The following is a 23385-nucleotide window of genomic DNA, read 5'->3' as shown; positions in this document are numbered from 1 at the left end:
AGTCGCTCAGTCGTGTCGAGTCTTTGAGACCCCATGGACTGTAGGCTACCAGGCTTCTCTGTCCATGGGATTTTCCAGGCAATAGTCCTGGAGTGGATTGCCATTTCTTTCTCCAGGAGATCTTCCCAACCCAGGGATAGAACCCGGGCCTCCCACATTGTAGACAAACGCTTTACCATCTGAGCCACCAGGGAGTGTTTCCCAAATAATTCAGGTAGGTTCAGCCGTAGCCTGGCAAGAACTGCCAGTCTTCCAGGCAACACAGACCATGCATGGAAAAATGACTTACTGCCCGAGTCATTTATTTAAAGACCATCCATGGGAAAATGACTTATTGCCCGAGTCATTTATTTAAAGTCTAAAAAGAGTGGGAGCAGCAGGGTCATTGCCCACACTGACAGACATGTTTTGCATAAGTGGAGATTGGATAGGGACAATGGACTCTTTGAAGTGTTAGTCACTCAGTCGTGTCCGATAATTTGCGACCCCATGGACTGTAGCCAGCCAGGCTACTCTGTCCATGGAATTCTCTAGGCAAGAATACTGGAGTGGGTTGCCATTTCCTTCTCCAGGGGATCTTCCCAACCCAGGGAGTGAACACAGGTCTCCTGCATTTCGGGCAGATTCTTTACCGTCTGTGCCACCAGGGAAGCCCAATGCACTCTTTGGGAAATGCAAAAACTGTCATACTCAAATTCTGATAGAACAGAAAAGCTTCAAATGCCATTGTTTAATGATAAAATAAATATTAGAAGTATGATCTTGATAACATTGTTTAGTTTTCTCTCTCTCTTCACTAGAATGCAAAAAACAAAAACAAGAACAAACAAAACCCTCTTTCTCTCACCTTGCCTTTCCCCTCCTTCCCAAAAAGAACAGTGTGATTTCTGGCCCAAGATGCTAGGATGCTGTGGCCCCTGATGCTTGTGGTTGAAATATTCTGATAGCAGAAGCAGTCCTGCAGGTTACCCACATGTGCAAAGGTAGCAAGCTAGCTCTCTATAGTGTGTTTGTGTTCTTTTCTTCCTTAAGGTAAGGAGTTTGTAAAAGGGTGATATGTCCATCTGCATAACAGAAATATCAAAGAAGTTAAATCTGATTTATTTCATAAAATCTCACTGCACAGGTACCCTTGTAGGAATGTGGACACCTGAAAGTAAGGCATATCTCAACACTCTCACTATTTTAAATAAACTACTGCAAGAATAAAAATATATCTATTCTGGGACTTCCCTGGTGGAGCAGTGGGTGGGAATCTACCTGTCAATGCAGGGGACATGGGTTCAATCCCTGGTCCGGGAAGATCCCACATGCTGTGGAGCAATTAAGCCCCTGCCCACAAGTACTGAAGTCTGTGTGCCAAGAGCCTGCGAACCACAACAAGAGGAGGCCCTGCAGTCGTAAGTCTACACACCACAAATAGAGAGTAGCCCCTGCGAGCTGCAACTAGAGAAAGCCGGCACACAGCAACAAAAACATTAAAAAAAAAATTAAAAAAACCCAAACACACAAATAAATAATAGCAATTGTGCCATTAAAAAAATAAAGCATTAAAAAAAATTACACCTATGCTGGCACACCTGGCCCTTCAGGTTCAGTTCCTGGCTTCCTAGCCTCATCCCTGTGGTGGCCACCACCCACTCCGCCCAAGCCAGCACCTGAAACTGCCCGTGAGTCACTTCCGATGCAGCCTTCGGGGATGTGCACACCGCTCTCTCTGTGCACAGATTTCCTGTAGCATCCATCTGACAAGCCGATACTCAGTTCTCCAAGAAACTTCTTTAACCCTCAGAGCACTCCCAAGAGAAGTGCTGGCGTTCTGTTTAACTTCCCCAAAGTCTTGTGTAACGGCACCTACACATCACTAACCTTGTTTCCTGCCTCCTTGAACTGTGAGCTCCTTATCACTGTGCTCCTAATATCTAGCCCATAGGCACTTAAGTAATTGTTAGGTGAAGAAACACAAAACAGAACTTTCTTTTCATGCAAGAGAACAGCTGGCCCTGAAGAGCATGACCTGAAGGCAACCAACATTATTATTATTGTTGTTTTGTGATATTCTGTCTGATAAGCATTGTCCTAAATATTATAACATCCAGTGTTCAAGTAATCCAGTGAGGTAGCTATTGAAATTCCATAAGGCCCAATGAGGAAATAAAGACTGAGAGACAATCAGTAACTTGCCCTAAGAATGACATGTGTAACAAACAGCCAGCCAGGAGAGAAACCCAGGTTTTCTGGCTGGAGAACCTTGATGCTTCTCCACAGAACAACCGACAATCAATAAGAGGGAAAACATTTAAATTGAGCTGCCTAGCACAGAAAGCAAAAATGTTCCATTTCCAATTCAAAGGTCACTTTTCCTTATGACCAAAACTGGCTCTTTTGAAAGAATCCTGGTGAAAACATTTCATCATGTATCTTTGCCTCTTGCACACATCAGTGAGCATTCCCGCTTTTCTCTTTGCTCTCCTGAATCCTCCCGACGCCAAGAGCAGAGGTCTTTCACCTTGGTGTTATAAGTGCCAAGTGGGACAAAGGACTACAGTTACAGATGGCACTCCTGAAAATCTCGTCTGATCTCTTTTCTAAGATCAACAGATCTTTTGTTGTTTTCACTTAACAGATATTCTTAGTGAGGACTTCTAACGTGCAAAATGCTGACTAGGGTGTTGTTACAGCCTACAGGATACTTTTGCAGTTTTCAAGAGTTAGTGAAGTTTCAAGGTAAGTGAAAGGCTTTCCAACTCAGAAGGGCTATTACTCGCTCTAGTTATCAATTGGCTTAAAATACTGGGTTTTTATGACTCATGGTTCTGTGGATTGACTGGGCATACGGGGTGGGTCTTGTCTCATGAGGATGCAGTTAGGTGCTAGCTGGAGCTGGTCATCTAAAGGCTTGAATGGGTTGCAGTCTGTGGTACCCCCTCACGTGGCTGCCATTTGATAATGGCTGTAGGCTCTGCTGAGTCAAATCATGTGGCCTGCCCACGTATCTCGGGCTGCTTCCTATGGCACACTGGCTAGGTTCTGACAGGGAAAGGCAATCATAGTTCAAGATCTGATCCTCAGCTTACAACACTCCCGAACTGCATTTTGTCAGTAGGGCTCCCAGAGGAAGCAGGCCAGTGCTTCCTGCCACTCTCTGCCTGGCTCAGCCAGCTCCAACCACAACATCCTTCTACGTGTACTTCAAATGCTTTTAAGTAGAGGCTGAAAGGCTCTACTGAAATCAGAGTAGAGGCTGAAATTCCTCCACCTGAAATGCTGTCCCTTCATCCCCAGGGCCTGTCTTCTCCACTCACACCACTTCTTGAGTAACTCATTTTTCATTTTAGCCCACATAATCAGCACTTGAAGAGCAGCAGAGCTTTAAGTTTCACCGTGTGATTCTATCTTTAACCTTTTGTTGTTAAATAATCATAGACCCACAGCAAGTTGCAAAAATTGTAGAGTCCTGTGTACCCCTCATCCAGCCTCCCTAAATAACAGCAGGTCAGGAAGCAACAGTTAGAACTGGACATGGAACAACAGACTGGTTCCAAACAGGAAAAAGAGTACATCAAAGCTGTATATTGTCACCCTGCTTATTTAACTTATATGCAGAGTACATCATGAAAAACACTGGTCTGGAAGAAGCACGAGCTGGAATCAAGATTGCGGGGAGAAATATCAATAAGCTCAGATATGCAGATGACACCACCCTTATGGCAGAAAGTGAAGAGGAACTCAAAAGCCTCTTGATGAAAGTGAAAGTGGAGAGTGAAAAAGCTGGTTTAAAGCTCAACATTCAGAAAACAAAGATCATGGCATCTGGTCCCATCACTTCATGGGAAATAGATGGGGAAACAGTGGAAACAGTGTCAGACTTTATTTTGGGGGGCTCCAAAATCACTGCAGATGGTGACTACAGCCATGAAATTAAAAGATGCTTACTCTTTGGAAGAAAGGTTATGACCAACCTAGATAGCATATTGAAAAGCAGAGACATTACTTTGCCAACAAAGGTCCGTCTAATCAAGGCTATGGGTTTTCCAGTGGTCATGTATGGATGTGAGAGTTGGACTGTGAAGAAAGCTGAGTGAGTGAGTGAAGTCGCTCAGTCATGTCTGACTCTTTGCCACCCCATGGACTGTAGCCTACCAGGCTTCTCTGCCCATGGGATTTTCCAGGCAATAATACTGGAGTGGATTGCCATAAGCTGAGCACCAAAGAACTGATGCTTTTAAACTGTGGTGTTGGAGAAGACTCTTGAGAGTCCCTTGGACTGCAAGGAGATCCAACCAGTCCATTCTGAAGATCAGCCCTGGGATTTCTTTGGAGGGAATGATGCTGAAGCTGAAACTCCAGTACTTTGGCCACCTCATGTGAAGAGTTGACTCTTTGGAAAAGACTCTGATGCTGGTAGGATTGGGGGCAGGAGGAGAAGGGGACGACAGAGGATGAGATGGCTGGATGGCATCACTGACTCGATGGACTTGAGTCTGAGTGAACTCCGGGAGCTGGTGATGGACAGGAAGGCCTGGCGTGCTGCGATTCATGGGGTCGCATGACTGAGCGACTGAACTGAACTAAACTGAACTGAACAACTATAACAGGGCTTCCCTGGTGGCTCAGACAATAACGAATCTGCTCGCAATGCAGAAGACCCAGGTTCAATCCCTGGGTCAGGAAGATCCCCTGGAGAATACAAAATCAAACCCAGGACATTGATATTGGTATCATACTGTCATCAAACTACTCTCACTTCATAAAGATATTTTTTCTTTTACAAAATTATGGACACAACTCCTAAAAGGCTTCCCCTTTATTTGGTAGAGTAGATAGAGCTGGGCCACAGGTCTTATGGTAATCAGGGGCTTCCCTCCTCATTTTTTATGTGAAACTATATGGCCTTACTTACATAAGACTACTCTTAATGTACCTTATATTAACAAATCATTTTTAGATCTTAATTTTTGATAAAACAAAAGTAACAGAGAGGAAGGTACATACTAGATTTTAAAAAACTTAGCAGAAGAGCAGACACTTACTGAGCCTGACTGAGTATATCCTAAGGACACCGCCAGACAAAAGAACAAAGTGATGCAAAGACACAGTCCTTTCCTCAAAAGGTTCATAAACTAGAAGCAGGCATCTGAAATGAAGATGTGAGTAATAAAAAGGACTCAAAAACACTTCTTCTCACTGAGACCTGAGAACAAATGGCTGCTGTGTGCATCAGGAAACAGAAACACATTTTGCCCTAAATTCAGAAGTTCATTCTGGTGAACAAAAAAATCATCGTCATTGTTTAAAGTTGGACAGAGCTGGGTAATCCTAGGATGGAACGAAGAAAATAAAACAGCTGATTTCAAGCAAACAGCACACAGTGGGACCCATCTGGGTTTAGTTGGTAACCAGGGGCCACACTCTAAAAAACCTTCTACCACGATGTCACCTTCAAGCCACATGAACAATCTTCCTCCTAAAAGAGCTGTTCACCTCCATCCATGTCACAGCATTCTCCTAGCCAGTTTCTTCCCCTCCCTCCACTGTTCATATATAGACTCTGGATATTTCTCATAGCCACCTGTGCTTCCCTCTTCTCACTAGCCCAACTCAGAGCCTCATCCCCTTCTTTTTAAAAAGTAAAATAAAATAAACGCATCATGTTTAGCTTCCCTGATCTGAGGTTTCTGTTAGTTTCCGAAGGCTACTGTAACCAGTTATCACAACTTTGGTGGCTTCAAATTAGGAAAACAGTGTGAAGGTTTCTCAGAGATAAACACCAGGGCCTTCCCTGGTGGCCCAGTGGCTGAGAAGCCACTTCCAATGCAAGCGACATGCTCTCGATCCTGGTCGGGAACAAGGATCCTACCGGCTTCGGGGCCACTAAGCCCGTGCACCACCAGAGAGCCTGAGCGCCACAGTGAAGACCCAGCGCAGCCAGAAAACACATTTAAAAAAAATTAAAACTAGAACTACCACATGATACAGCAGTTCCGCTCCTGGGTGTGTACCTGAAAGAAACAAAGTCAGCACTGTATATTCACTGTTACATTACTCACAACAGCCAAGATACAGAAACGCAAGTATCCATCAAGGGACGACCGGATAAGGAAAACACAGTGACTACTTACAATGGAATATTGTTCAGCCATAAGAAGGAAACCCTGCCATCTGTGGCAACACAGATGTATCTGGAGGGCATTGTGCTGCGTGAAAGCAGCCATGGGGAGAAAGACATTTTTTGGTAGAATCCTTAGGGTTTTCTGTATGTGTATATGATCATATCATCTGCAAAGACAAGCTAACTTCTTCCTTTCTGATGTGGATGCCTTTAATTTATTTTCTTGCCAGATAACTCTGGTTAGAATGCCCAGTACCATGTTGACTAGGAGTCAAGAGTGGGGACTCTTATCTCATTCCTGATCTTAGAGAAAAAGCTTTTAATCTTTCACCAATGAGTGTGATGTTAGCTGTGGGCTCACGACATATGGCCTTTATTCTGTTAAGGTATATTCCCTCTACGGCTTCCCTGGTGGCGCAGAGGTAAAGAATCTGCCTGGAATGCAGGAGACATGGGAGATGCTGGTTCAATCCATGGCTCAGGAAGATGCCCTGGAGGAGGACATGGCAACCCATTCCAGTATTCTTGCCTGGAAAATCCCACGGACAGAGGAGCCTGGCAGGCTACAGTCCATGGGGTCGCAGACTCAGACACAACTTAGTGACTGAACAACATATTCCCTCGATATACGATTTGTTGAAAATTTTTTGTTATGAAAGGATGTTGTATTTCCTCAAATTCTTTTCTACATCTCTTAAGATTATCTGATTTTTATTTTCCATTTTATTCATTTTAATAGAATTAATTAATAAACTATTGATTTGCCTATGTTGAACTATCCTTGTATTCTAGGGATAAACTGTTGGAGATTACGAGTGAAATGACATGAAACAAGACACACACAAAAGACAGACGCACACTCCAGCCAGAGGAACAGAACTGGGCAAAAAACTAATTGCCGTTTATTATAAAAGCCCCCTAGGCAGAATTCCAGACTGCATGAATAAGCCTTTTCAGCACAGCGCATGTGCATACATGTTATCGTATAGCAAAGGGGAGTGAAATCCCTGTCTACTGCAGTCTGCCCAAAGCCCTCATCTCCTTCTTATCTCAAGAAGGGAATGCTCCCTCGTTTGCAAGGGACCATTAAACTCAAGGCTGTGTCCAGACTCTTTGGCAGAATGCCTCGTTTGCAAGGATGCTCAGCCCGAGCAGAGACCCGTTTGCAGGCACATCTCTGGTACCCTATTAACCTTTCAATAAACCCCCTTGATCATGCTGTATGATCCCTATAATGCGCGGTTAAATTCAGTTTGCAAGTACTTTGTCAAGAATTTTTGCACCTATATTGATCACCCATGTTCATCTGTAGTTTTCTTGTAGTGTTTTTATTTGACATTTTAATCAGGACAATGCGGGCCTTGTAAAATGACTTTGGAAGTGTTCCCTCCTCCTCCATTTCTTCAAAGAGTTTGAGAAAGATTGGTGTTATTCTTTAAATGTTTGGTAGAACTCACCAATGAAGCCACCTGGTTCTGGGCCCTTCTTTGTTGGGAGGTTCTGGTTTACTGACTTAATCTCCTCACTCATTATTGGTCTATTCAGATTTGTGATTTCTGATTCAGTCTTGATATGGTGTATGTTTCTAAGAATTTATCAGTTTATCCTAACATTATTCAACTTGTTGGCATATAGCTGTTGACAGTAATCTCTTATGAACCTATTTCTGTGGTATCAGCTGTCATTTCTTTCACTTCCAATTTACTTGATTCCTCTGCTTTTATTTCTAGCTAAAGTTCTGTCAACATTGTCACCCTTTGGTGGTATCATGGTTCCTTGATTTTTCATGTCCCTTGAAGTCTGCATTGCAGTCCTTCCATCTGAAGTAATATTCACCTTCTCCTGTCTTTATTAACTGGGTCAGGAGAGGAGTATCTTCCATCAGCCCTGCCAGTGATTCTGAGGCTTTCTGACTTCCTCTGATTGCACCTCATCCACACTTCTTGCTCCCTCTTGTGGCAGAACCCTTAGGCTTATATGTCTTCTCTTGATCAGCAGTGCATCTGGCCATGTACTGGCTGTCTTCCTCCTGTTTTGCCAAAGGTGGCACTAAAGCTCAAGTTTGGGGTTTCTCCCTAGCCGGCAGATTTGGCTCAGCGTCTGTGTGTGCTCACCAGTCATCAGCCAGGTCCTGCTCTTGCCACTGCTGTGGGGAGCACACAGGGAGCTGGCCACAGGGTCAGGGGCTATTCATGGGGGAGGTATCCTGAGCACTATGGCTCAGATGGTAAAGAATCCACCTGCAATGCAGGAGACCTGGGTTTGAGCCCTGGGTCAGGAAGATCCCCTGGAAGAGGAAATGGCAACCCACTCCAATATTCTTCCCGGGAGAATCCCATGAACTTAAGAGCCAGGCAGTCTACAGCCCATGGGGTCGCAAAGAGTCAGACACGACTGAGCAACTAAGCACAGCACAGCATATGCTGAGCACTGCAGGTGAGGCATCCCCTGCAGCTTCAGGACAAGCTTCTTGAGTGCGGTCAGCTGGACCCGTGTGCCTTCAATGCCCTGAGGGGGCTACCTGCCATCTCCATCTCTTCCTGCCTCCCAGTCATGCAGTCCATGTTTCAGGACTCCGGATGTGGGGAGAGAGAAACGAGCTTCTTTGGCAGCCTCCCGCATGGACTGGGAAGCCACGTGTCACCCACAAGCTCTCACTTTCTCTGAGAGAAACTGCAGGATGAGATCTCTCCTGCCCTGAGCTGGGTCCCCTTGCGGGTGGGGTGGTGCACGCCAAGTGAAGCTGCACCTCTTGCTCTCTCAGAGCATCCAAACTCAGTTTTGGGCTCCAAAGGCGGGCTGAAACTTCTCTTCTGGAAGCCTGGACTTCTCAAAGGCTCTCTGGTCTGTGGGTGACTGCTTTAGACAGTGTTTTCCAGGGGCTACTGGACCAAGGCTGGTGGGGGGCGGGATGGGCTGCTCCAGCCAGTTCACAGGCTATTTCAGGGTCCAGTCAGGGCCCAAGTCTGTATCGCTATTAGTCGACTTGTGGGGAAGCAAGACTCCTCTCAGGTCCCCCTGGCACAGGGTGTTGGATGCCACAGCTCCCAGACGGTACTTCTGTTCATGGTTCAATGCCAAATTACTGTCGCTGAGGGCAAAACAAAGAGGGCAGATGCCTTATTCTGCCACAAGGCTGATGTCACTACTCAAGGGTTTGTCATTTTAATCTGCATTTCTTTGGGACCGTGCACTTTGGGAGTTTCTGGACCATGTTCTGTTCCCATTTTTCCTTGGAGGTGATGGCATTTTTGTTCCTTTTAAAATTCTTTGTATTTTCAGGATACCAATTGTTCATAATAAATATGGCAAATATTGCTCCCAGCTTGCGCCTTTCAGTCATGTTTATAGTCCTTTTTGGCTTTTTTGTAGTCGGAGCACCATTTTCTGATTGCATTTAAACTTAGGGCACATTTTAATCTGCCACCAGAAGGATCAATTTGGAAGAGACCAGTTATTGGAAAAAGTGATTCAATAACAAAGCAGAAGAATTTTATTGTTAAAAGTGCAAAAAGGAAATTCTTGGTAGTCCAGTGGTTAAGACTCTGTGCTCCCAAGACAAAGCGGCCTGGGTTTGATCCCTGGTCTGGGAACTGGATCCCACACGCTGCAACTAAGAGTGTGAATGCCGCAAACAGAGATCCCACATGCCGCAATGAAGATCGAAGGTCCCATATGCTGCAACTAAGACCAGCGCAGCCAAATAAATACATGCAAATATTTTTCAAAAGTACAAAAAGATGAAAATTCTGTAAAAGCCAATGACAGTGCAACATAGTCAACATACACAACAGTATATGCTTCACAGCTGTCCATCCTCTGCCCATTTCAGCCCCTAAAATCCTGTATTGATCTACGTGACTGGTCTGAGAGTCAGCATAATGTGGAAATACAAGAATCAGCAGGATCAAGTTCAAGAAGAAGCCATATGGCTTTTAGAACCCAATGTGAAAAGGCATGTACAACAGGAACTAATACACAGTTTAACCATTCTTACAAAATTAATGGGAGTTTTTAAGGAATTCCTTTTTTTAAGTGCAGAAATGATCTTCAATAGTCCAAGTGAGAGATGACAGATTTACAGGCACTTCAGACAAGATGACTCATATAAAAGTTTAGTTTTATTATAGGCACTATATGCAAACATTCAGTACTTTTTGCTACTTCTATAATCTTTTAGCAGGGTCGTTGGTTACAATTCAAATAAGAAAATATAAATAAAAATTATACACTTTATTAACAAAATCTACTTTGAATGATTCTATAACTTTTCTAATGCAAACCCACTGATTTACTCGCGTCGATGATGCTTCTTTCTGTTCTTTCAATTATAAAGTCTCTGAAGAGCCAGAACAGAGTGGGATGGATCTTCCATTGCGGCAGGAAATGTTAAATAAGTAACTCTACATAGTTTCTCTGGTAGGTGTTTGCTTTTTAATTTTGATTAACTGCCATATTTTAACACAAGTACTATAAGACAATATTTGACAGCTTATATGGTCACCGTTCACTAGCGCTTTGCTCCAGCCTGGACACTGACCATGGTGAAATAGATGCCTTTCTGCGCCAGCAGCTGCTGGTGTGTGCCGTGCTCCCGGACTCTGCCATTCTCAATCACCACTATCAAGTCTGCGTTCTGGATGGTGGACAGCCGGTGAGCGATCACGATGCAGGTGCGGCCCTCTCGGGCTTTGTCCAGGGCTTCTTGGACCACCTGTTCAATAATCACACACATTACCTCTGGTCAGAATAATCCTTCCCCTTGAATTCCTCCTTCACAACAAGCCTCACTATTAATGTATCCAACGATAAGTGCTTCTTTAACAGTATCAGTGAAATACAATACCTATTTTACAAAGCAAGGAATCTGTTATACTGGAAGATACCGAATCCTAGTTTGGGTTAGTTCTTGGGTAGGGGCTGTCTCCAAGTTGTAACTATAAATACAGCCCCTGAGATCATTTAAAAGCATTCAGTAGTGGGCTTAGCCACGCAGCATCCTTCTGGTCTACCACTACAGTTAAGTCAGGAGGCCTAGGCACGGGCCAATCATAGCTTCTTTGAATTTTGGTATTTTAAAGATTAAAAAATAATTCTCAGTACAACATTATAAAACAACTGTATTTCAATAAAAGATTAAAAAAAAAAAACAACTCAGAATGAGATTATCATTCAGATGCCCGAATACTCAACTTTTTCTCAAACTAAAAACAATAGCTAGTATTTACCTTAAGGAACAGCCAGGTTTAAACATTTTTCTGTGCTTCCACTTTTTTATACAGTTGCTGAGATGCTGTCAGTAGAGATGGGACCACGCCTCCTGAATGCAGCTTCCTGGATCAACACACAGTGATCCAGGGCTGTCTTTTGGAGCACACGTGCTATAAGACTAACTGCCTCCTTTCATCTTAGTTCTCTTGAATGAGAGCTACAGAAAGTGTTTACATTCCACTGAAAGTAACAAAATTCGTTACCAGCCTGAATTTTGTTCTCTACTGTGGAAGAGAGTAGCGCAAATTTAAACCATCTAAGGACAGCTGCTTCAAGTGTGAATGAGACCAATTTAAATTCTCACCTTTTCACTTTCCGTGTCCAGAGCCGAGGTAGCTTCATCCAGAAGCAAGATGTGAGGCTGTCTAACAAGGGCGCGAGCTATGGCAATGCGCTGTTTCTGGCCACCAGAGAGCTGAGTTCCTTTGTCCCCTACTCTGGTGTTGTATTTCTGTAAACAGGGTTTTGTTATTATGAAAAGCAGAACTGATCAAGCTGTGAGAAAGAGTCTGCTTGCAGAAAATAGGATAACCACGTCCATATACACAAAAAGGTTGAGGCTCAGAAGCTAAGAATGGGTTGATGGGTTTAACAGCAAAAACATAGCTCTAAATGGCAGGATTAATTTCTCTTCTTGAAAACAGACATTTGTGTCTTAAAAATTATGTTTTAGTGTGGACAGATTAACCTGAGAAAGACTACTGCTGCAATGTTAGTCTCTTCAAGCCTTCTGGTTTCACTATATTTGGGACAAAGACTGGTCAGAGGAAGGAAATTTGATTTTAACAGGCTATGCGTAATAATATAATTGAAGCTCATTTTATTTATGACCAGTAGGTGATGCTCTCTGCATTATTTCAAAAAGTGAGGAAGGGAAGATTTTTAGAATGCTAACCTTTTGCTGTCTGTTTTTATAAGACTATTTCCAAAGCATCAACAATTTTTAACAGATGCCAAGAAATTCTATTTTGGTATCAACTTGAAAAGCTGAAATCTCCTGATTTACTTCTGTTTTTAGAATTCTCCTGAAATTTTTCACATATTGTTTCCCACAGTAGATAATTAAGTACTAAATGTGATGATCATGACTAGAATTAATAGGGCAAATAAGCGAGAGGAGAAATGCAATGCATAACCTAGAAAACCACATTATCTTTTTTTATTCTCAGGTCCTTGCCAGGCTGAAATCCTGTCAAGTGTGGGCTCTGATTCTGACACCCAGGGTTCGATTTTAAATCACGTCCTACCTCCTACTCTGTTGGTGAGAATGTAAGCGGGTGCAGCCACTATGGAAAACAGTATGGAAATTCCTCGGAAAACTAAAAATAGAATTGGCATATGATCTAGCAATCCCACTCCTGGGCACACATCCAGACAAAACTCTAACTCAAAAAGATACGTGCACCCCTATGTTCATAGCAACACTATTCACAGTAGCAAGACATGGACGCAATCTAAATATTCACCGGCAGATGAACAGTTAACAAAGGTGTGGTACAATGGAATATCACTCAGCCATAAAAAAGAATGAAATAATACCATCTGCAGCCACGTGGATACAACTAGAGATTATCACACTAAGTGAAGTCAGAAAGAGAAGGACAAATATCACATGGTTATCACTTACATGTGTCACCTAAACTATGACACAGATGAACTTAGCTGCGGAACAGAAGCAGGCTCGGGGACACAGAGAACAGCCTTGTGTTGCCAAGGGGAGCGAGGATGGGGAGGGACGGAGAGGGAGGCTGGTGTAAAGCAGAAGTGATTATTATATTCAGGAGGGATACACAGCAAAGTCTAGTGTGAACCACAAAGGTGAAGAAGTAGGTCCTTGGACAGAAAGTAGGACTTAAGGGCTTTTGCCTTTTCTTTCCACATGTAGACACTGAGGAAAAGAATTCTGATGTGTACAGGCGTGTTCTGTGGACAGAGCCCAGAGCCCAGGAAGATGGGTCCCTGTGGCAGACAAAGTGAGAAGAGGAAAGATACATTTCATAAGCTAGATAATAATCACTCTCAGTATTTGTCTTTGTTAACCTCTAGCCCAGCAGTTGTCTAACTGTACCTGCATCAGTTATCACCTGGGGTATTAGAACACAATTTCCTAGACCCCAGTTCCAAGTTTCTGGTGCAGCAGGTCTGGGGTAGGGCCTGAAAACCTGCATTTCTCACAGGATCCCAGGTGACACTGAGGTACTGGCCCATGCCCAGACTAACTGACCTCATCACTAGTGAAGGGGACTAAAGTTATGCACTGAACGTTCCAGCCTTGGGAAGGGCCCATTATCCACAGACGGGCTAGAAGGTTAAAGCAGGGGAGAGAGGGGACACTGCTTCTTCCTGGGGGACTGTGATGTGTGGTGACGGCAGTGATCCAGAGAAGAGCCTCAAGAAAAGGCAGTCTCGGGAGCAGCTTAGGGCCATAGGGCATTGTCATCTTTCCCCACGAGGAGAGGACCTTCTCTGCCGGTCTGAAGCTGAGCTGTGTTTTCAGGGGGCAATTCCTTATGATAAAGAGCATAACTTGTGACAACGGGGGGCACGAGACAAGACAGGTCTAGTGTATACGTGTCGTCGTGGCTGAGTCTTGCAACCCTGCAGACCGTAGCCCGCCAGGCTCCTTTATCCATGGGATTTTCCCGGGCAAGAATACTGGAGTGGGTTGCCCTTTCCTACTCCAGACAGTCTAGATGCACTTAAAATACAGGACCTAAGCGGCTTAAGACAGGGTAAGAGGCTCCATTTATCTAACTTCCTAGGAGGAATTCAGAGGGCACCCATGGGACAACAGACCAGGGCGGGCTTCAATATCAGTCCTGCAAGTGGAGCGTGGGGCCCATGGAATGTGCAATGGCGAGAGATGACACCATACCACGGACACTCCAGTAACTCACCCTCGCTCAGAGCCTTTTTTCTGAATGGGTCCAGTCCCCTGGCCTGGCCTGACTCCACAGAGAGAGGCTCGAGGCTTGGGGGAGAGCTGCAAGGAGGCAGAGGGAAGGTTCGGAGAGAAATGATGGGGAGGGTCACACCTGCTTCTGTGGGCCCCGTGCCCTGATGTGGAGGAAAGGCCTCCCAGACGTGTACTTTTTAGTCAGACTGCTCACAGGGAGTCAGGCAGGGACGGAGAGGGAGGCTGGTGTAAAGCAGAAGTAATTATTATATACAGGAGGAATACACAGCAAAGTCTAGTATGAACCACAAAGTTGAAGAAGTAGGTCCTTGGACAGAAAGTAGGACTTAAGGGCTTTTGCCTTTTCTTTCCACATGTAGACACTGAGGAAAAGAATTCTGATGTGTACAGGCGTGTTCTGTGGACAGAGCCCAGAGCCCAGGAAAATGGGTCCCTGTGGCAGACAAAGTGAGAAGAGGAAAGATACATTTCATAAGCTAGATAATAATCACTCTCAGTATTTGTCTTTGTTAACCTCTAGCCCAGTAGTTGTCTAACTGTACCTGCATCAGTTATCACCTGGGGTATTAGAACACAATTTCCTAGACCCCAGTTCCAAGTTTCTGGTGCAGCAGGTCTGGGGTAGGGCCTGAAAACCTGCATTTCTCACAGGATCCCAGGTGATACTGAGACATGACACAGGATGGGGACGGGAAGTGTCATAGAAACATGACATAGACGGGGATGGGAAGTATCATATAAACACGACATAGACGGGGACGGAAAGTGTCCTGTAATCATGACATAGACAGGGATGGGAAGTGTCCTGTAAACATGACATAGACGGGGATGTGAAGTGTCATATAAACATGACATAGATGGGGACGGGAAGTGTTCTGTAAACATGACATAGACGGGGACGGGAAGTGTCATATAAACATGACATAGACGGGGATGGGAAGTGTCCTGTAATCATGACATAGGATGGGAAGATGCTTGTCCACATCGGGGGTGTGTTTTGGTTGCTCATTTCTCTTCACCTTTGGGATCCAGCCCTTTATAAATCACAACCACAGGCTCCCAGGCACCGCATCTGGTGAGAGACTTACGTCCGGCAGCATCTCGATGAAGGAGTGGATGTTGGCCTCCTTGGCCGCGTGCTCAATCTCCTCCTGGGACACGACCCGGCTGTTGTCTCCGTAGGCGATGTTCTCGCCGATGCTGCAGTCAAACAGAATGGGCTCCTGGGACACGATGCCCATGTGTGCACGCAGCCACTGGAGATTCAGCTGCTTTACTTCCTTGCCGTCGATAAACTGAAAACAAGAGATCATGGATTGGCCTCAGAACCAGAACATTTTTGAATTTAGCAAAATGAATGTTGTCATTTCCTGCGTTAAGACTGCCAAGTTGTTACGAGACTGCCATTGTGGCTTTTAGTTTGGCTTGTCAAGGTTAACTGAGTCAGGTCATAACTGCATGCTGTGGGGAACTGTCATGTTTCTTCCATTTTAACTCTGGCTCCTGATATATGCATCTGGAAGGCAGAATAATTGCTGTCCCTTGGACTGTAAGATCAAATTAGTCAATCTTAAGGGAAATCAACCCTGAATCAACCCCCCACCGCCACTGGAAGGACAGATGCTGAAGATGAAGCTCTGGTATTTTGGTCATCTGATGTGAAGAACTGACTCACTGGAAAAGTCCATGATGCTGGGAAAGATTGAGGGCAAGAAGAGAGGGGGTGACAGAGGATAAGATGTTGGATGACATCACCAATGCAATGGACATGAACTTGGGCAAACTTCGGGAGTTGGTGAGGGACAGGGAGGCCTGGCATGCTGCAGTCCGTGGGGTCGCAAAGTCGGACACAACTGGGCGACTGAACAACAGCAACAAGGCATAATCATGCCCATCTCCTCCATCCAAGATATCCACGTTCTAATTCATGAAACCTGCTCATGTTATTAACACGCAGAGAGAATTACGATGGGAGGTTGCTTATCACCTGACCTCAAGATGAGGAGCTTATCTTGGATTACCCAGGTGGACCCAACATAATCATAAGGGTCCTGAACTGTGCAGGGGAGGAGGGCAGGAGACTGGGGATCATAGTGAAGCAACATGGGGAGGACTCGATCAGTTGTTGCTGGCTTTGAAGACGGAGGAAGGGCCATGAGCCAGAAAAGATAAGGAAGCAGATTCTCCCTAAGGGCCTCCAGAAGGCACACAGCCCTGCTGACACCATGAGCTCCACTTTGGACATCTGACTTCCAGAATCTATAAGATAGACCTGTGGGGTTTTACTCCCCTAATTGGCTATAATTTGTTGTAGCCGTCACCAGACACTAATAAAGCATATTCTATTTCTGGAATGTATTCTGGCATTCTTTTATTTTTTAAATAAGATGACTTTTTAGTTTTAGTTTTCTGGCCATACCACGTGGCACACAGGATCCCAGTTCCCCAACCAGGGGCTGAACCCTAGTTCAACTGGAGTCTTAACCACTGGACCAGCCAGGGAAGTCCCCCATCCTTACTGCTATGTACTGATTTTTCACAGGAAAAGCATCCACAATTCAATTGGAAATAACTAACTGCTATCACCACATAACAGGCCTGGAGGTCACATTTCTGACCTGACCTGTTAGTTAGGATCAGGTTTCTGAGGACTCAAATGAAACAGAAGTGAGTGTGGGAGGATGCCGCCATCTCTCTAAATAGTTGTTGATCTTAGGAAAGTGAGTTAGTATCTCAGTTTCTCTGCACGTAAAATGGGAATGATTATAATCCCTAAACTCCGGAACTGAGGATTAAGGGACGTCAGCAGGGACCTCACTGGGCACAGGGCTAGGCACAGAGTGTGTGAAGGACTGTCTGTGGTTTGGCACGGCGCCTGTGTGATGCACTCGGAACCTCAGCAGAGGGACAGATGTCTGAGAGGATAAAAGGATGGACAGACATGTACAGCTTACCCAGAGCAGCAGGAGGGAGAGCCCGGCCTTTCTCTAGGGACCTGGCTCCCCTTGGATCACCCTGCAGAAGCCTGGGGCGTGCCCATTACAGCCTCGCAGATAAAAGTCCTCCCTCTCTGATGGAGACGTATCTGCCCCAAAGATCTACTTTGCAAGAGAACGCTGGCATTCAAGTGAGAGCTGCCATAACCGCGGAAGAAGACATCAGTGACTCAGCTTTGAGCTTTTCTAATACTGAGGAGTATATCCTGAGCTATAAATGTACTCTGAATCCCAAGCGCCTGGCTGCACGCCTCTGGGAGACAGCTGGCCAAGGACAGGGTACATACGGGCTTTGCTGTAGGAAGGTAGCTTCTATTTGTGAAACTAGCAGGTGCAAAGCTGGATTGAAAACACAGCCATGACCTCAACAGTACCCAGCCCAGTTGTCATGGAGACTATTCCAAGCATCTACGCTCCAGGTTTCCTCATGGTGTTAAGTGAAAGTGGAAAGTAGAGGCTGAAGAGAGGAAGGAAAAACCACACAAGGATGGTTACAAACCATATAGCAGGTCAGGCTAGATGGAACACTGCGTACCTGAGGAGTGGAGAACTGAGGAAAGAAAAAGATTGTTTTTTCCAGACTTATACCCTTAGGGGGCTTCCCTGGTGGCTCAGACACTAAAGGATCTGCCTGCAATGCAAGAGACCCAGGTTCAATCTCTGGGTTGGGAAGATCCCCTGGAGAAGAGAATGGCCTGGAGAAGTCTATGGACAGAGAAGCCTTGGGGCTACAGTCCACGTTGCAAAGAGTCGGACACAACTGAGCAACTAACACACACACACACACACACACACACACACGCACACGAGAAAAAAAGACACTGTTTAACTAATATAACCAGATGACACACACACCCCCACACCTAGGAGGAAAAAAGACACTGTTTAACTAATATAACCAGATGAATATGACTGATCCCTGCAAGCTTCAATGCGTTTTTCCACCAGACATATAATAAGATGCTTAGAGCTCCTCATCCCCACACTATACACAGCTACTGCTAACTATTTAAGACTTGTGTTTCCTAAAGGATCCTTTCCTGAGGGAAAATATGTTTAAAAGTCCAAATGTGAAAAGATCAATGCACATCTTCTTTGGCTGAGGCACGGGTGGTGGTCTGAGGAAGACCAAGGAAATCCAGTGAGTCTGTGAACACTGCTCAAAAGATCCTGGCCTAAATGAAAATCTCAGGTAACACACTGACAGTAACAATGAAAGGGCTTAGAGGGTAAAGCATCTCCTTGCAATGCAGGAGACCTGGGTTCGATCCCTGGGTTGGGAAGATCCCCTGGAGAAGGAAATGACACCCCACTCCAGTACTCTTGCCTGGAAAATCCCATGGACGGAGGAGCCTGGTAGGTTACAGTCCATGGGGTCGCAAAGAGTCAGACACGACTGAGTGACGACACCTTATCCCTATTCTAGACTTAAATCTACTGCCTGATTTCAGTAGCACAATCAAATGTTAAATATGTATCATTTTCCAGTATGTATTTACTCTGAAATAATCATTTTAGATAAGTTATTGAGCACTGATTATATTATAGGTCCCGTGATTAAGTATGCCTCATGCACTCTCTCATTTCGTCTTGACAAAACTGGCAAGATAGGTGTGATTTTAATCCCCATTTTACTGATGAGGACACGAGCAGAGTTCAGTCGCTTGTGCAGGGTCACGTTCTTAGTGGCTGAGGAAGCTCAGGTCTGCACACTACAGGTTAGATTTTGGCTACACAGTGGTTCAGAACTGAAAAATACTTTCCGTCTTCTTTCAAAGGAACAATGTGTCCATCTTAGCCCAGGTACCCATTGGGTAACAGCCAGATGACATGCTTCTAGCTGTGTCCTAAGAGGGAGAGAGGACTCTGATGGTGGTGTGTAGGATGGGCAAGGGGACAAAGGAAAGGTCAGCGGAAGACCCAAGACTCGAGTGAGTCTCAGTGAAGCTAATGAATGTAAGATTCAAGGACCCTCATCTGCAGGCAAAGGCTGGGAGTTAAAGAATGTCCTGGGTGAGGGGAGGCCAGGCTGCAGTCAGGGGGCTTTTCTGGCTAAGCCTTTAGGATAACCTGCCTAAAAAGGAAGAGGGGTCAGAATCCTTAAGGCTTTAATATTTTGTTGTGAATTTTTTTCATTAGAAGTAAATATTTACTCTTGTGACTAATTCTGTGTTCCTAACTTCGGACTCTTTCAAGTATAGTCCCTGAAACTGTACAACTTTCAGGCCCCACAAAACTCAGAACCTCTACTCTCTGAACAATCCCATAGCTTCCTTTGGTAAGACTCACTGAAATGTGACCTGAAACTTACAAAGTTACCAGTTCAGCGGTTCTCAAAGTCTGATTGGCATCAGAATCATCTGGGAAAGTAAAAAATGAAAAGGCCAGGTCCTAATCTGTGTAAATGAGCCAGGGTGGCTGCATTCTTTGTGAGCTCTCCAGGCCATTCAGACCCACACCAGTCTGAGAACCACCACTCAGGTCAATGTTGCTAAGTGTGACTTGAGTCTTGCTGATGGTCACGAGGATTTCCTGACCTCAGGGTCAAGTCCTTGCTTCAGTTCTTACAATCAAATGACGCTCCAGTCCCCAGACTCTTTTTTTTTCATGGCAGTAAGAACTAATCGCTAATAACCTACTGACTTAGTCTTTCAAGATCACTAATTGATGTTCATAAACAGAACCTGGCACATTTACTAGCCTTTATTGTGGGCACTTGACTAAGAAGGCTGGCTGCTGTGTAGCACTTGGTGGCATTTCAAAGCTCTAATGCAAACACACAGGAGCAGATCATCGTGTTCCTCCAACAGATGAGGGCACTTTGTTTGCCGGGCATCATCACTGTAGTCCTGAGAGGGTTATTCTCCTATGCACTCAGCACTCATGTCCATATTCTTCTGTGTCTGTCCTTTCCCCTGTCAAGGGACTGCAGGACTAAAATCTATTTCCTAGGCTCCCTTCTGGCACCAGAAGTAACTAGGGTCTACCAGTGAGATGCCCTGTGCAAAACCTGGAACCAGAAGCTGTGGTGAGCTGTCAGCCACGTTCCGGCAGAGCAGCTCTTGCAGCAGTGAGACTCTGTCCTCGTGCCTTCAGGCTCGGAGCAGCTGAGACAGGGGCACAAGCCCGGCAGCTCCCTGGCCGCAGGATCGCAGCTGCGGCGCTGATCTGCATGCTGGGAGCGCTGACTCCAACTCCCCCTCTGCCAGTGAAGACGTGAGCACTGAACCCCTTATTAAACATGCAGCTGCTTGGATGCCCACAGCACTTTGTTTCCTACGCCAAACCATAACTGACAAGGTTCATGTCTTTAATTTTGCTCCCCTGCCTTAATGTATGTGGAGAATACTCATTTATTTCTTCACTTTCTTGTAGTCTGATTATTTTACTGTTTACCATTATTGCTGTTTTCAACTCCAACACTCTGTTATTACTAAGAGTTTTCCCACTACAGTGACTATGAGTGCAGCTGGGGGGGCTGGGTGGGGAATGAAATTTTTTGCCTTTCCTAACTGGGTTATAATCAAACAAGTTTGAGAGTCATTATTCTAATTAAATCTGCTGTTTCAGCCAACTTACGCTGCATGTGGACACGATTAGTTGCTTTTGTTGTGTCCGACTTTGTGACCCCGTGGACAGTAGCCTGTCAGGTGTCCATCCTGGTTGGGCAGTGCCCAGGCCATTCCAGTTGTTGAATATTTTGAATGTCACCCCTGAGTATAACCAATAACTCAAGGCCTACATAATGGAAATGTTTTGCTATAAATTTCACTCCTTCCTAATTTGATTCTTTTCTAGTCCCCATTACAGTCATTTAAAAATTCACTATTTTGGGGAGATCCCTGGTGGTCTAGTGGTTACAATTTTGTTATTTCATTGCAATGGCCCAGGTTCCATCCCTGGTCAGGGAACTAAGATCCCACAAGCTGCACAGTGCGACCAAAAAATAACAATAAAAAATGTCCCTACTCCCTTCACAACACCTTCCCTGTGCCTAAGATAGTCCCGGCCAAGCACTCATTGACAGTTTACTGAATGTCCCATGAATAAATCTGACCCTTCACTTACCCTTTTAGTTTAGAAAGAAAAGAGAATCCCTCTATGTTCTTTATCTGTTTCCCAAATTTGTTGATATCGCTTTTTTTTTTTTCCTTAGAAGGTGTGTGAATTTCCTTTCTCCATCAATGGTTTCATCCCATCTTCAGCCATAACAATGTTCACGATTCCCCATGATGAACGTCTCCCCTGGGTTCTGCCCAGGCGTGTTTTCCTTCCCTCTCCTTTGGTCTGCCACTGGCCTACACACACTTCGTGTCCATTCCCTCCTAACCACTCCTCAGCCATGCCACCTGTTTTCCCCCAGCACCACTTCTCTGAGAAGCCTGTGAAATGCCGGAAGCAGCCCATCAGCGGCCAGACCCTCCCACGTCTCTGCAGTCTTCATCGTGCCCGTCTCTCCAGGGCATCTGCTACTGGGGCCGCCTTCTCCTTGCCATCCCTGGCTTCCACCTGGTTTCTCTCAGCACCCTCCTCTGCCTTTCTGGATTTCTACCCCCCGGACCCTCTCATGTAACTGAGACCAAGGGGAGGGGGATGGCAGGCAAAAAGGCTGCCTGTAGAGGAGGGGAGGGTAGTAGAGTTGAGGGAAAGGACCGATTGGCTGGAACAGTGGACACAGCTTTGAGACTGTATCAAGCAGGTGAGGCTTTAAGTGGAATCATTGTTTAAAGGTTTGTAAAGCCATGGCTTATTGTTGAGAATTAAATACATCTAGGCATTAAGAAGATGAAAAATTTGGAATGAGCTGAACAAGAAAGGATGCTCAGAAGGACCTAGAGATCATTATACTAAATGAAGTAATTCAGACAGAGAAAGGCAAATATCATATGCTATCACTCATGTGGAATCTAGTTTTATAAAATTATACAGATGAACTTTACAAAACAGAAAGACGACTCTCAAATTTCGAAAACACACTTATGGTTACCAAAGGGGAAACACGTTGGAGAAAGATAAATTAGGAGCTTGGGATTAGCACACACAATCCTCTATATATAAAACAGGTAACTGACAAGGACCTACTGTTGAGGGAACTCTACTCAATGTTTTGTAACAACCTATATGCGTAAGGAATCTGAAAAAAAAGAGTGGATATATGTATAAATGAATTGCTTTGTCATATACTTGAAAGTAACACAACATTGTAAATCAACCACACTCCACAAAAAAATAAAGAAAATAGTGTGCTCACCACTGTGCCAGCCAAGGGGTCATAGAACCGCTCCAGGAGCTGGACCACCGTGCTCTTCCCGCAGCCGCTGCTGCCCACCAGGGCCAGTGTCTGGCCCTTCTTCACCTCCAGGCTCAGCCCCCGAAGCACCGGGACGTCTGGTCGAGTGGGGTAGTTGAACACGACGTCATTAAATGCCACATTTCCTTCCACTGTACTCTAAAATCAGGACAGTGAAAGTAAATTTCATTGCTGCAATCCTGAAAACTGACTTTAGAGCCAATCCTCTGTACTGCCAGGTATCAGAAGGCAGCGATCTTGGATTCCAATCAAGCTTCAGTTGTAACTGCTAGAAAGTAATACAGATCTAAAAGGGTCAGTGTCCCCACAGCATGTCTCATTAACACAATACAAACGTGATAACCCAAAGCTATAACAGAATTACCTACACATAATAAAACCTGATTCGCAGGATTTGTGTATAAAATGGGCAGTATTCCTATATCCCTGTGGCTTTGTTATATAAAAGTACTAGATGTTAACATGTATCAATATTATCAGCATTTATTAAAATGAACCCATGATCAAGAAAGTTTCATTTTACTACCAGCAAGTGAAAGCACAGATTTTATTAAACTTCCACTTAGATTCCATTCATTCATCAGTTAGGAGCAGGTCACATACTCAAAACATGAAACTGACCGGCTTTAGGCCTTCCGTGCTGTAGCTGTCGATCAGAGGAATTTTTTCAATAATATTGATGACGTGGGCTGCTGACACTTTGGCCTTGGCATAGTCAGGAGCAAATGAACTGACCTGTCCCACAGCCATGGCACCAAAGACAACAGCTGAGAACACT

At 44.9% G+C, this 23385-nt stretch overlaps 1 protein-coding gene across 2 annotated transcripts in view; it reads right to left on the bottom strand.

Annotated features, from left to right (window-relative positions):
- Nucleotides 1-10062: 10062 nt before the first annotated feature.
- Nucleotides 10063-23385, bottom strand: part of ABCB1 (ATP binding cassette subfamily B member 1) — a 101840-nt gene continuing 88517 nt past the window's right edge. Inside the window, exons 24-28 of one of the 2 annotated variants that reach the window (XM_052638705.1) lie at nucleotides 23229-23385; nucleotides 22548-22745; nucleotides 15389-15595; nucleotides 11688-11834; nucleotides 10063-10826 (exon numbers count right to left, since the gene is read on the bottom strand). In XM_052638705.1, the coding sequence (XP_052494665.1) occupies nucleotides 10623-10826; nucleotides 11688-11834; nucleotides 15389-15595; nucleotides 22548-22745; nucleotides 23229-23385 (913 nt within the window). In that variant the 3' untranslated portion in view covers nucleotides 10063-10622. Of the gene's footprint in view, nucleotides 10827-11687; nucleotides 11835-15343; nucleotides 15596-22547; nucleotides 22746-23228 lie in introns of those variants that run through there. The other variant, XM_052638706.1, reaches the window with a different exon arrangement.

Source organism: Budorcas taxicolor, chromosome 4 (genome assembly GCF_023091745.1).
Source record: "Budorcas taxicolor isolate Tak-1 chromosome 4, Takin1.1, whole genome shotgun sequence".
Taxonomy (NCBI): domain Eukaryota; kingdom Metazoa; phylum Chordata; class Mammalia; order Artiodactyla; family Bovidae; genus Budorcas; species Budorcas taxicolor.
This window is presented reverse-complemented; position numbering and strand designations above follow the sequence as displayed.